Here is a 12,261-nt window from a genome sequence, read left to right on the forward strand (position 1 = left end):
TGGGAGTATAGGAGTTTATTGTCAGTGGTCGGAGTTATTCAAATTTCAGTAGCGTTAAAATATTGGCTCTCGCCTACTTCTTGGAGAAACGAATGAAGTTTTGTGACGGCCGTCAGATCCGCACAATGTTACGACACTAGTCATCTGGTGAAGTTGTTTTGTACTCCGAAGCACTTGCGAACAGCATTTTGTCCACGGAGAGTGACACGTGTACTCGTGAAAACATTCATGGCGAACGCGTAACGGTACATCTTGTTCAGTACAGTACAGTAGGTGATAAGCTGGCCTGTGGCCTTCCTCCGGAAGCCGGTAACAGAGTTTGAATGCACTAGTTTGGACTAGAGCAAGCCATCGGGGATATCCCGCATAACCACTGATCCATACACCAGCCTGTTAACCTTATCTTATCCGATGTGTGCTTGAAGCTACAATCCAAGATTGCTTCATGTACCTTCCGTTGAAGGGTTGAAATTTACATCAAAAATACATATCGAACGAAAAGCACAGACAAATCATTGGTGTCGCCAGGAGAACAACCCAGCCTGAAAAATTGCTTCGCTGCATAACTCGAACATGCAGTGGTTTTAGACGTTCAAATACAATGGCTCTTTGGAAAACATCTATGACGAGAAAAGCATTAGCTCCCTGTTTTGAATAGTTGTTGCAATTTGACCCAAATCGACCGAGAAAACAACTAAGTAACCGTTCGGTTTCCTGTAAGTGATGTAGTAAGGTGGATAGAAGTTCTCTGATGGACCATCATCGGTTTCATCATGCGTGAACTGAGAATTTAACCAACCTTTCCATTTTGCTTGATTCAAAACATGCACCCGAGATGTATGAAAATTAAGAACAAACCGCTTGTGTTTTCCAAAAAAATTGCAAAAGCAGTCGGTAAATTTGTCGATTGAGTACAACTACACTTCATTTCCGGTTATGTAATCACTTGGAGGTTGGAGAAGGCTGCAAAGAGCCACGATCTGCGATCAAACAATTCAATTCCTCCACCAAACTGATAATCACCCTCGAATGATTTGCTGACGTGGGATTACGTGATCATAAATAACTGCGATTAGTTAACAATGTTCGAAAAAACGTGAATTAGAAGTTTGACAAACTGATCTTTTATTATCCAAACAACTCTGTGTAGTTCCTTTCACGTCAGAGATGAGAAAACAGTACGCTCATGCTCTTGATTGTTAGCCACCCTCGTCAGTCTTGAGATAGCTCAGTGGTTAAGGTGTCAGCTTACGGACCGGGCGGTCTGTGGTTGGAACCCAACCTCACGGTGACCCACAAATTGTGAATAGGGAAACAGCGATTGGAGGCGAAAAATCCCACACATTTACCAGAACAGAAGTAAACCACGGATAAACCAGCTCAACACTTTTTTTAATACCTGAGTATCCGTTCACCACAAAGTCTTTAGGGTTAAAGCGTAAACTAATGAATCAGAAAATTCGTAGTACTCCGACGCATGTTAAGTTTAGTTTTTACACTGAGTGCTGACGCCCCGTCACTGGACAGTTTCTTGTGTAATTTCAGATTGACGACAAGTGTGAGATTTCTCTGTGGGTGTACCAACTTTTATACAACTTTGCAAAAGTCAGGAATACGCGCCTAAATACTAGTGAAAAAAGGCTTTTGACGCGTCGTCACAAAATCTTGTGGGATTCTATCTACAATAACATGAGACCTCACAAGCATAGGGATGGCATTTTCTTGTTGAAACGTGACTGGAAAAGAAATTGTGAGTCGTTCCACCGAAAGCTCAACGTAAGACGTGTTCAAACGTTTAACATTATTGACATGTTGCACCGAAAGTGAGCGGTAGTTGATCAACGGTTAGTCAAACAACCCCTCAGTCGTCCGCTGTTACTCCGTCACTTTCGCGTGTGTCCAGCTGTGTTTGAAACAGACAGGAGTGGAGTGAGGCTCAGTAACTAGGTGGTCCGATCTGACCTGACATTGATATGAAAATTTGACGACTTGCTTAAATACTCATTGTGAATGACAGATCGGCTTCATGTCTTTTATTATGTTTTTAAATCATTCTTACTGATTGAATAGACTTAGTTTTAGCATGTGAATGGATTTGTATGAAAGAACACATTGACTCCAGGTGAATTACCATTTTTTCTTAAAGCGCAATTCTCCATGAGTGATGGCTAAGGCGGCGATATGCTGTCAAACCGCCGCAGCGCCAGACAACAAACACGAACCCGATTTGCTTGATGAGGCTGTGACTGACGTTCAAGCGTCGCCAAGGTCAAAACTCGTGCCCAAATTTATGCTAAAATGATTGTGTCTAGTCAATGGTTGTGTCGCCCAGATGGTAAGTGAAAAGTACGAATGAGCTGCGAAACGCTAGAGTTAGGTTTAGCGGATCAGGGTCACTTGTACATAGTAGCTTGCAGCTGGCGCGTTCTGCTGTCCAAACAAAATTCAGACGACGGGTACGCAAATACCGAGCACATACTAATTCCTGTTGCGTAATCGCGGTGGCTAATCAGAATTCAAACGCGCTTCGAAACAGTTTCATTAGGAACTAATGAAACAGTCAAGTCAATGATTACCGATGGCCTTGAAACGTCTTGATTTTACAACCGACCTGATAAATTTTCAGGAGGTTACAGCCACTAACTATGATTGATCGCAACGGTAAAAAAAAATCGCACGGATTTGGTTTGATTGTCAGACGCCCATCTATTGACTGGGTTTGTCAGTTGTCCGAATTTCTGGCTTCGTTCGAGCGTTACCGCCTTGTTTCAATAGACAGGATAGCGTTTGCTTGTCCGTACCATTACGTAAACCCATGTCGTAGTACCGTCCGAAAGCAAACCTCGCCAAGCCATGGCTAGTTAGAGCGGCGTTCAGTCTTAAGGCGACTATATAACGAAAACTGATGTGATTCGTTTCCGATTTCCGGGCTCACACAACAAACAGCAGTAACAGGCAAGTAATCAAAGTTAACTAACTGGCTTAGCTAGAAGTAGCGTATACCAGTGATAATAAGTGTAACTTCATGAACAAGACATTAAACACATAAGCCTGCTCAGCAGCCGCTATGCACAGAGACACGGCTTTCGCTTAGGCTAGTTCTGTCCGCTATCCTCGAGAGTACAGCGAAACAGCAGTTGTCCAATCGTCTCCTTGTGATTCTGTGCACACCTGATTAAGCTTCCGACTTACACTCACCTTGTAAGTCACTCAGAAAAACCACTGACTTCATTTTCACCAATGGTTCAGAGCCAACAATTTTCACTCAAAGGAACAGAAGTTTTCAAAGGCCTTACTACCTCATAAGCACAAACCATAGTTGTACACACAGAAATGGTCATGAGTAATCACACGAATGCCACAGTTTATTTACACATACAATTTTCGTGAAATTCCCCGATGAATTATGAACATACCTATTCCGCTTTAGGGTTCTATCTTGTTCCCAAAGTTTCACAGATGAAAAAAGTCACAAGGTAGAATGACTAAGCAATCTGTTATTTTCATTTCGTTGTTTAATCTAGAAACAACTGCTCTAAAAGCAACAGAAGCTACAGAAACGAATGTTTTTAGAGACGATAGAAGCCTTATATGAAAGATTGATAGTGCATTCGAGGTACCAACTTTGAATGCAAAGTCACTTAGAGAGGTGAGCTAGTTGTTTATAGGAGGTTTTGGCGGTCCATTGGTCATCTAAACCTTCTGCCCCATGTGTGAGCATCCTGGATGTTTTCACAATGTATATGTTTCATATGTTTCCGTCCTCTTGCCTCAACCACCGCAGAGTTTTGAATGATAATTCAGCAGTGTAAATTGAGCACAACTGTAGGAACCCGATGCCGTACAAAGTTATTTATCTAAGAGCTGCTGTGAGAAAGACGAACAAAATGTTTCAGTAGTCAGCTAATGGATGCTGATTAATGTATTATGCCGTCCCTTCTAAACCGTGACGTTGAGAGCAAGTTTAATTTCCAAAATCTATCACCCGAAGGTTAATGTTGAAGCACTTTGTCCTCCTTGTCTGGATGTAACATGCCACTCATAAGGTAGCTCAAGTCTCTTCGACAGTCCGTGGTCGGTCTTGCTCTTCTTGGGGTTCATCAGATGGATGCATTCCCCGGGGTTCCGTCAATCTTGTGCTGTACCTGAACGCCGATCGTGCATACTTCGACACACTTATTTGCATCATAAACAAGAAGTTAAACTGGATTCGGTTGAGCCTCCTGTAAAAATCGAATTCGTGTGCAAATGCGTATAGTTGTCGAAATCTGTCTAATTTGAGTTCAAGTAGAACATAGGACCGACGGAAACTCGGGGACTCCGCCCATCTGATGACACTCAAGAAGGGCAAAACCGGTCGCGGGCTGTCGGAGAGTTTTCAGCAACCTAATGAGTGACTTGTTAGTTCAAGGCAACGACATACTGTGATATTGCAAATATTGTACCTACCGACGTATGGGGTGGCCTGGTGCAGCATGTTAAATCGAAGTGGCCGTCATAAATAAGATTCAGTCCAGTCTCTTGTCAAAACCAAATTCTTTCACAAGTGGAGGGATCTGCCGGCAAATTCAATCGCTTTCAAGATCTTTTGAGGTGATAAGAGCTTATTATAGACGCCCTGTCACAAACTTTATATCGTTTGATGTTTCCATAATGATATGAAAGAAATACAGTGGTCAATATTTGTTTGGTTTCCCGTCTATTTCTGTTCAATCCATTGTCCCTAATCGTTTCAAAAAGTGGCCGTTATTATCCAGTACATATTGCTTTGCTTTTTTCACTCTCCGTGAAGCCGTGAAGCATCAGTGCCAGCACTGATGTTGCTGTCTTTGATGATGATGACGATGATGCACTCTGCGTATTGGAGCTTGGATCAAAATATGCCTTCATCGTACCCACTACAAAGTGAAACGGCCTAGCTACGAGTTGAAGCCACTGTCAGTTTGTCGAATGTTCTGACCACTGTTGACAACTTACAGAGGCGGATAATGATGTAACGCGTCACCCCAGAAGTGTTTGTGAAAATATCCCCACTGTTAGTTCGAATGTGCGGTCTATATCTGACAACGTATACATAAACTAGGCACACAATCTGCCCCGTGATTCATGAGTATCGGTTCGCAAATAACGAATCGCCCGTTTTATTGTTGAAGGTGTGTATCTACACCGGATGAACAGTCGTGAATGCTGCAATACCGTGTTTAACTTACAATGTGAAAGATAGTTTCAACTACCCGGACTCTAAACGTGAGACGTGGAAAACCTCATTGTATGGAGCGGTCCACACCAGTGATAACTTACCACATGAGGCACAAAGAATCACCACACTTCCGTATTACAAGAGAGACCCAGAAATTAATTTATATCTATTGTGGTTTGTTTCTAATCGCAGGCGGTGAATACCTTGGAACAAGTGTTTCTTTTAAATACTAAGATATATGTCTCTCCTGTTTGAGTGTCTTTCCGAGGATCAAATCACTGGACAGTAAGGTGAAAGAACAACAACCGACTTTTTCAGTTCAACGTATACTACTTTATATTCACAATCAAATACGGTTTGTGAATGGTACTAAGCCGAGAATAACCTAGACTCATCTCTCCTTATAAATGCACCCGTGGGAAATACCAATAGTATTCTTTGTATGGGATTGCCCTTGTATTGTGGGAGCTTATTTTCTTACGAACTGATCATTGGTCTTGCTTTATTTTGGGTGTTCCCATATGCGCGATTGTTCCGTTATTCTCAGCGGGCTTCCAAATAAATGCAATCTGTCTACACACCACACTTTTCCACAGGCACTGCGTCAAAAACGATTCGGTATTAGGGCTCTCGTTATATCCGTCCCATTCTCGGTAAGTGTTTTGAAGGAACAATTAGCGTAAAATTGACGCTTTTTAATCAGCCCAATCAGGAGTGTAAGATGAGTTCAGACCATAAAAATTGATTTGTCTTTTTCCTTTGCCTAAGTTGGTGACACTTTATTTCTAGGCGAAATAAAATCTTGGCTTTTTGCTACATGCTATTGGAGTACGATCGCGAAGTAACCAATAGCACACGCTTAGAGTGACGCCTGTTACAACAGTGGTAGTTTTCCGCTGTAATGTGTCATTCTAACAAACTTTCATCAGGAGCGACGGTCAGTTTAACTCAGCTGATTGGAACTGATTAGAGTTTTTCGCATATTCGGGGACAGCCAATATCAGAGCACGCTTGAAACAAATGTATTAAGGTCACGCACCCATATCTGTCTCTGAACACATGCTGGGGCAAATAGGTCGTTAGATAGCGCTGATTACACTGGTCATAAAAGTCACGTTTTAACAAGCACAGCTTTCATGTCACTCGGTGTTTTGCTGACGTACAGCTTCGCTAAGTAACTAGGCGGTTGCGACCCAACTAAACCGCACCCACACTATGTGCAATTATGTTTACTCACCTCATCACTTCCTACCAATGGCCACTAAAATCCCTTTGATCTTGTTCAACTAAAGACGGTGCAACTATGATGGCATACATTGATTGACGACGACAGAATACATTCACCATGGTCATGCTAGGTTCCAGCGTCTTGAGAAAGGCCACCATATTCCATGCTGAACTGAACTGGTGGACGCTGAACTGTGCGGGCAAATGATAATTCCCAGGCCGAGGAAGGAGGTTTGGTTTAATTACCCCACCTTGATCCTTTGACTCAAAAGTCTGACCCACCAAGCAGTGGGAGGACTAAGGTTTTCTTTGGGGATCCTGCCCGGAGCCGACGACTCAACACTCCGACCTCCTCGGCTGCAGGGACTTGCCCCAACCCGAGGGCGCAGGGAAAAAGGCATTACTGTCTCATTCCTGATGCGGCTGCGCATAGCAGATGCCTTTTGAGCAGCACCGTGCTCTTTGGTTTTAAAAGTATTTCGACCGTATTGGATAATGCGCTGGCGGTCACGGTCAACCGTTGGGAGATCGGAGTGTGTGGCTTTTGGGGCCGACCTTTTCTAACCCATCCTTCCTCGGGGGAAGGCAGCATCGCTACTTCCATAAATATGGACATGCTGGTCGCCTGGGGGAAACACCTCACTGTCTTAACACTCCTGTCGCAGAGGACAGTACGACTTTACCCGCAGACCACCTCGTAGCACGATTACTCATAGCACGGAGTCTCGCTGCTCTTGGTCTGGCCGCTCCACCTTGACCTTCCTGGCATGGTTGCACACTATGGGACGAATTTCCAGCCAGTGTAGCCCGCGGGATCATTACAACCCTAGAGCCCGACAACCACGTCAAGGTGGCAGCTTTAGGTCGAGCCACTTGTAGGACGCTGGTATTGGAACTTCAGGATTTGAAGTCATCAGCAAGAAGTAGACATAGACTTTCAAGAATATCTGGAAGGATGTTGCCGTACATCAGGAATAGAAACGGTCCCAAAACGTAGTAGTAGTAGTAGATGTGCTGGTCATAATCGGGTTGCAAAGGAACTTGCAAAACGTCTCCGTCGACTGGGGTACACCGTCCTCGAGGAGTTGAGAGCCCCTACTTCTACGTCGTTCATCAAACCTGACCTAATCGCTATTCGAGATCGCCGTGCAACCGTAATAGACGTCAGCATAGTCTCGGATGGGCGTGGAGTGATAGTGTGGAATGAGGAGAAGCAGAAGTATGGTGCTGATGAACATTCCCTCGCCATAATCTCAGCCCTACATGCCATCGGCTGTGATATCGACTTTTTCGTTCATAAGGCTGTTATTGGACTGGGATTTCCTAAGGTCGCAGTCAGTGACTTGTGTTTGCTTGCCAATGTGGGCTCTCTGCGTACTTATCACACTTATGCGTGGCACATGGCGTCGAAGGTACATTCTTGCCATTTAATCTCACACCAGACCCGGTATGACGGACACTTTGTGCCTGATGTGCGAGTCTTGACTGTGCTAGCGCACACTGCGCCTTGAAAAGCATTCACCATTTTTTGTCCTTTCTTTGGTTGTTGGTCCTTAGACGCGTGTTCCCATTCCAAAATCTTTACATACTTTGGGATTCACTTCATCAGACTGGCACTGTCCTTGGCATGATTTCGAATGAGACGTTTCTCTCTTTTCTCCCATATTCTCCTGTTACTCTTTCGCATTCATCGCTTGCACTCACTTTTTATGTTTGTGACCATACTCTTCAAAATTAAATGATAATAGGGAGGAGGATTACTACAGAAGCAAGACTTGAACCCATGATCTGAATTAATACGACTTTTTCATCTAAACATTTAGCAGGCGTTCACTGTCAGGATGGGTTCTACTGCTGTTTTCTTAACAGACAACAGATGTGTTTTGTAATCATTCCGTCCCTTCTTGAATATCTCGGAACATAATTTGGAGTTATACCCCTGGGTGTATTGGTCCTTTCTTCCTGTACGATCTAAAGAGCTTCTCTGGTAACTTCTTTATTTCAGCTGGGTGAACTTTATATGGATCCCGAACCTAATTATTTCCACAAAGCATCAGATATTTTTATGAACAAATTGTTCGCTGAGTTCAATAATTCCACTGCTGTAGTTTTATCAACAAACTGACGTCATCGGTTAAGGCTTTTCGCAGTGCACTGAGCCCCCTTGCTGTGCGATGGAACATTTGTGACGAAGATACCAAGATCGACAGACAACTTGACCATCAACCACACACAATATTTGGTACCAACTGTTTCTTTTTTGTTCAAAATCCCATTTCAACTTTTAGTATCCGCACAAGCCAAATATATCCACTCTCTAAGGAACAGATTGTACGGATCACTCTTATTTTTAAACGGAAACACTCGCTTAGATGGTCAAAATGAAACGAGCCGGTTCAGACAGTTTGTTACAACACATGCAGGTGGATTGCATTTTTTCCTTGCGTCCAATTTGGGAACACACTGTATGCTCCTTAAAATATTTCCTACCCCAACCACAGATGTCCCTATAACCTCTGTTCATTTATCGTAAAAGTACATGCTTTCAGCTAATGAATCTGAATACGTTGCCATGAAAGAACGCGTTTTAGGACGCCAGATCTGTGGCATAACATCACCCCAACTAGTGTACGGCTTTAAAGACAAACTTGTGCTGTGATTGTCACAAAGAATGAAACTATGTGAGTCCGTAACGTTGAAAAACTGTCATTCAGTCTTCCAATCATTTTTGTATATCGTTGGCATTAGGTAGGTGGTTATGATTTGGAAAGGCCTCTCTCAGTTTCAATGTAAATTTCGCTTGGCAAGACTATATTTGGATGAATAAACGAGAAAACTCCTACAATAAAACTCTTAGGTCCTTAGATGGACATGGATATGAATGTGCACAGCCGGACGCATAATTTTTCGCATACCAGACCCCACACCATATAGATAAAGTGTTTACATTGTATCAGAAAGTTCGGTTCTTTATCTAACGTGTGTGTGGTAGACTAGTCTCGCCGCCGTCCATGGAGGTACCGCCGTCTTAAGCGGTTCGCCACTGAAAACTCCTGATTTGGACCACCAGGTTGTGCGATTGTTTCCAGTGCTTTCTCGAATATATTTTGTATGTAGCCCATCATGTTGTAACGTTCTAAACCCTGATTTAGTATACTTTATTTTCGTTTATTTTATGTATGTATCCGCACACGTTCCTCCCACATGACTGTACAAAGGTGTGAGTGGTGACCTTCTGTGGTCATTACTGCACAGAAGAAGCTGAATAGGGACTAGCATTGGCTCACCATATGTGCGTGTCTTAACTGAGCATTCTGAGCAACTTGGTCCACCTGATTAGGTTTCGCACACAGTGTGGGCCTAGATTGCTCAGCTGTCCTCACTTGACAATACTGAACATGTTGATTGTTCTAGGGGGCTACATCCTCCTATTCACCCAACACTCTTATTCCCTAGTACTTACAAGGGACACGTGACATAAAGATGTTTGCACAGTTGATCAAGCGTCAACCTCATCTTGGGTTGGCCACCGTGCACGTGGGCCATCAGTGGTTTTATGGGACAGGCAAATCCGAAAACGGACGCCGGCTTATCATATGCTACTCTCAGGAGCATTTTCACTTCTAAGGCTTGTGGTAGTGAGTGATTCAATTTTACATTAAAACTACGCCACAGTTACTGATGGGGAACAAGTAAAAATGGTCGCTACAGACAGTTATAGCCATCTGTATGCTCATTCATTTCTACGCAGTGTCATATGGTCATAAAGTTCATTCTAACGTTCACACTAACGTTCATTCTGTTGTTTCTGTCAGCATGACCCCACGCTTCTTAAAAAGATTAAAAACTGCCCGGAACAGTGTCATGCTGTTTACAGAATCGTTTGACCGCCTCAGTTGAAACGGCCGCTTCATGTTGTCAAGACAGGGATCCCGGGACAGCAATTCAGACTTCTACTGCCACAATGAATTGCAAGAACGCTCAGGTGGGCCCGAATGTTAATTCGTTTCAGGCACGTCAATCATTTGATTATCATCCTCGTGATGTCCTTAAATTTTGGAGATCAAATAAAGTCCATTCAATGCAGGTCACAATGGGGTGCAATTTCACAGTGAGGTTGTCCAGTACGACCAATTGCCCAGCTACCATCAGCGCATCAATAGTTTGTGCGCCACTATATCTTTTCCCATGAGGGAAATTTTAGGCCTCTCCGGAAGGAGTTGACAAATTTTGGGGGCAACGTATAGGATTCAGTAGCGGTGAATCAAGTCATGACAAAGTTGCTCCTAGAATTTATGGTCTTCCACTGATGAATTGGTAAACAAAATAATCTAGTTTCAGGCATAAATGTCAACCACCTTTCAGAGAAAGTTGTTTAACCCTTCCCTAGTTTGGACTCGTTTAGTGAACTCTTAATATCAGAATCTCCATTAGTATTTAGCTTCGCGTTAAGGTGAACGATATCGTTGTGAAATCGATATCGACCAGCACATTAAAACTCAGGATTTCACCTAATCATCCAAAATTCACCCTCAAAGCAATAACCATACACGAATGAGACTAGGGTTTATTCCAAACCTTACATTGACGATGTTGTGTAGCGCAGTGCTCACAGTTACTCACTTCTTAGGGAAACGTATCCCAGATGTCTCGACTGTACAGTGGCTCAAAAGAGCACACATGTTTACACTAATTGTACCCACTTCGAACGAATGCTTTTATTTTCTAATAGCGTTTGATCACCAGTATTTCGGTGCACAGTAGGAGTTGGCTGGCTGTTGTGTGCTCGCAACACATTGGTGATAATCGATTACTTGCAAGACTCCACATCGATACAGTAGCAAATGTGGCTTAGGGGTTAAGATGGCAGACATATATATCTAGTATTAATCCTTGCTGGAGAAATTCCTCGAGTGGCATGACACGATAAGGAAACGCAAAATGAAAGCCGATACAGTCGAACTAAGCCCCGTTCTTACTAGGCTGGGTCCCATGTGATTCTGCCCGCAGGTAACTACAGACCTCAAACACAACAGCACAAGTGATATTATTGGAAAAAAGTCCTGGACCGACCACCAAGGGAAGTTTGTTTGTCATTGTGTGCTGGGAATATACTGGATGATATTCACCACCAACGTTGAATCAATTCTGCGGATCGTTTCTTACTCGAATGAGGTGATGAATTTATGGCTAACTCGATAGATCTTTCAGGGTGTGGACGCCTTCGGCTTGGTTGTCCTTCCACAAGGCCTTTTAAACTAGCTCCTCACTCTCCAGGTTTCATTCTGATCTACTGTGACTTCGTTTCCGCCCCGTTGTATAGCTCTGGAAAACTGATCTTTGCCACTGGTGTGCAGGTATGTATAAGCATTCTGTATCAAATGGCACATAAGACACCGGTCAGAAGAACGACGAACGGTAGTTGATGATACTCAGGTGCAGTATAGTAACTTATATCTGGGCTAAGGGAGCGAAATCTTCGAAAGGAGGAATTCCAATTCTATCCCTTCAAAATGTAACAGTTAGCTGGGCGCTCACCAAGTAGTATCCTAGATTCCAGTCTGTATTTGCTGTGTTGGCATTAAAACCTGTTGAGCAGTTTCGAAGATCTCCGTTTGTAGAATGGGGTCTCAAGTGCATGTCATTCAAAACTGTCCCTCGACTCCGGAAAAATGTGTCCTCATTCACGGAGTCCGTAGTCTTTCTTCGAAGTATAATCTCTCGTAAGTCAGATAAATAGTGGACTCTGCAGATCTAGAAACCCCAATTGAAATCCTACATGGCACATTTTTTTTCTGGGTTCTACTGGGGGGTAACCGCTCTTCGGAGGATCT

At 43.3% G+C, this 12,261-nt stretch overlaps 1 protein-coding gene across 1 annotated transcript in view; it reads right to left on the reverse strand.

The window, feature by feature from the left end:
- Positions 1-7,980: 7,980 nt before the first annotated feature.
- Positions 7,981-12,261, reverse strand: part of T265_01922 (hypothetical protein) — a gene marked incomplete at both ends in the record, with an annotated part of 6,485 nt that continues 2,204 nt past the window's right edge. The window contains one exon of the mRNA XM_009166048.1: positions 7,981-8,043. Within this exon, the coding sequence (XP_009164312.1) occupies positions 7,981-8,043 (63 nt within the window). The remainder of the gene's footprint in view (positions 8,044-12,261) is intronic.

Source organism: Opisthorchis viverrini (assembly GCF_000715545.1).
Source record: "Opisthorchis viverrini unplaced genomic scaffold opera_v5_21, whole genome shotgun sequence".
In the NCBI taxonomy this organism is placed as follows: domain Eukaryota; kingdom Metazoa; phylum Platyhelminthes; class Trematoda; order Opisthorchiida; family Opisthorchiidae; genus Opisthorchis; species Opisthorchis viverrini.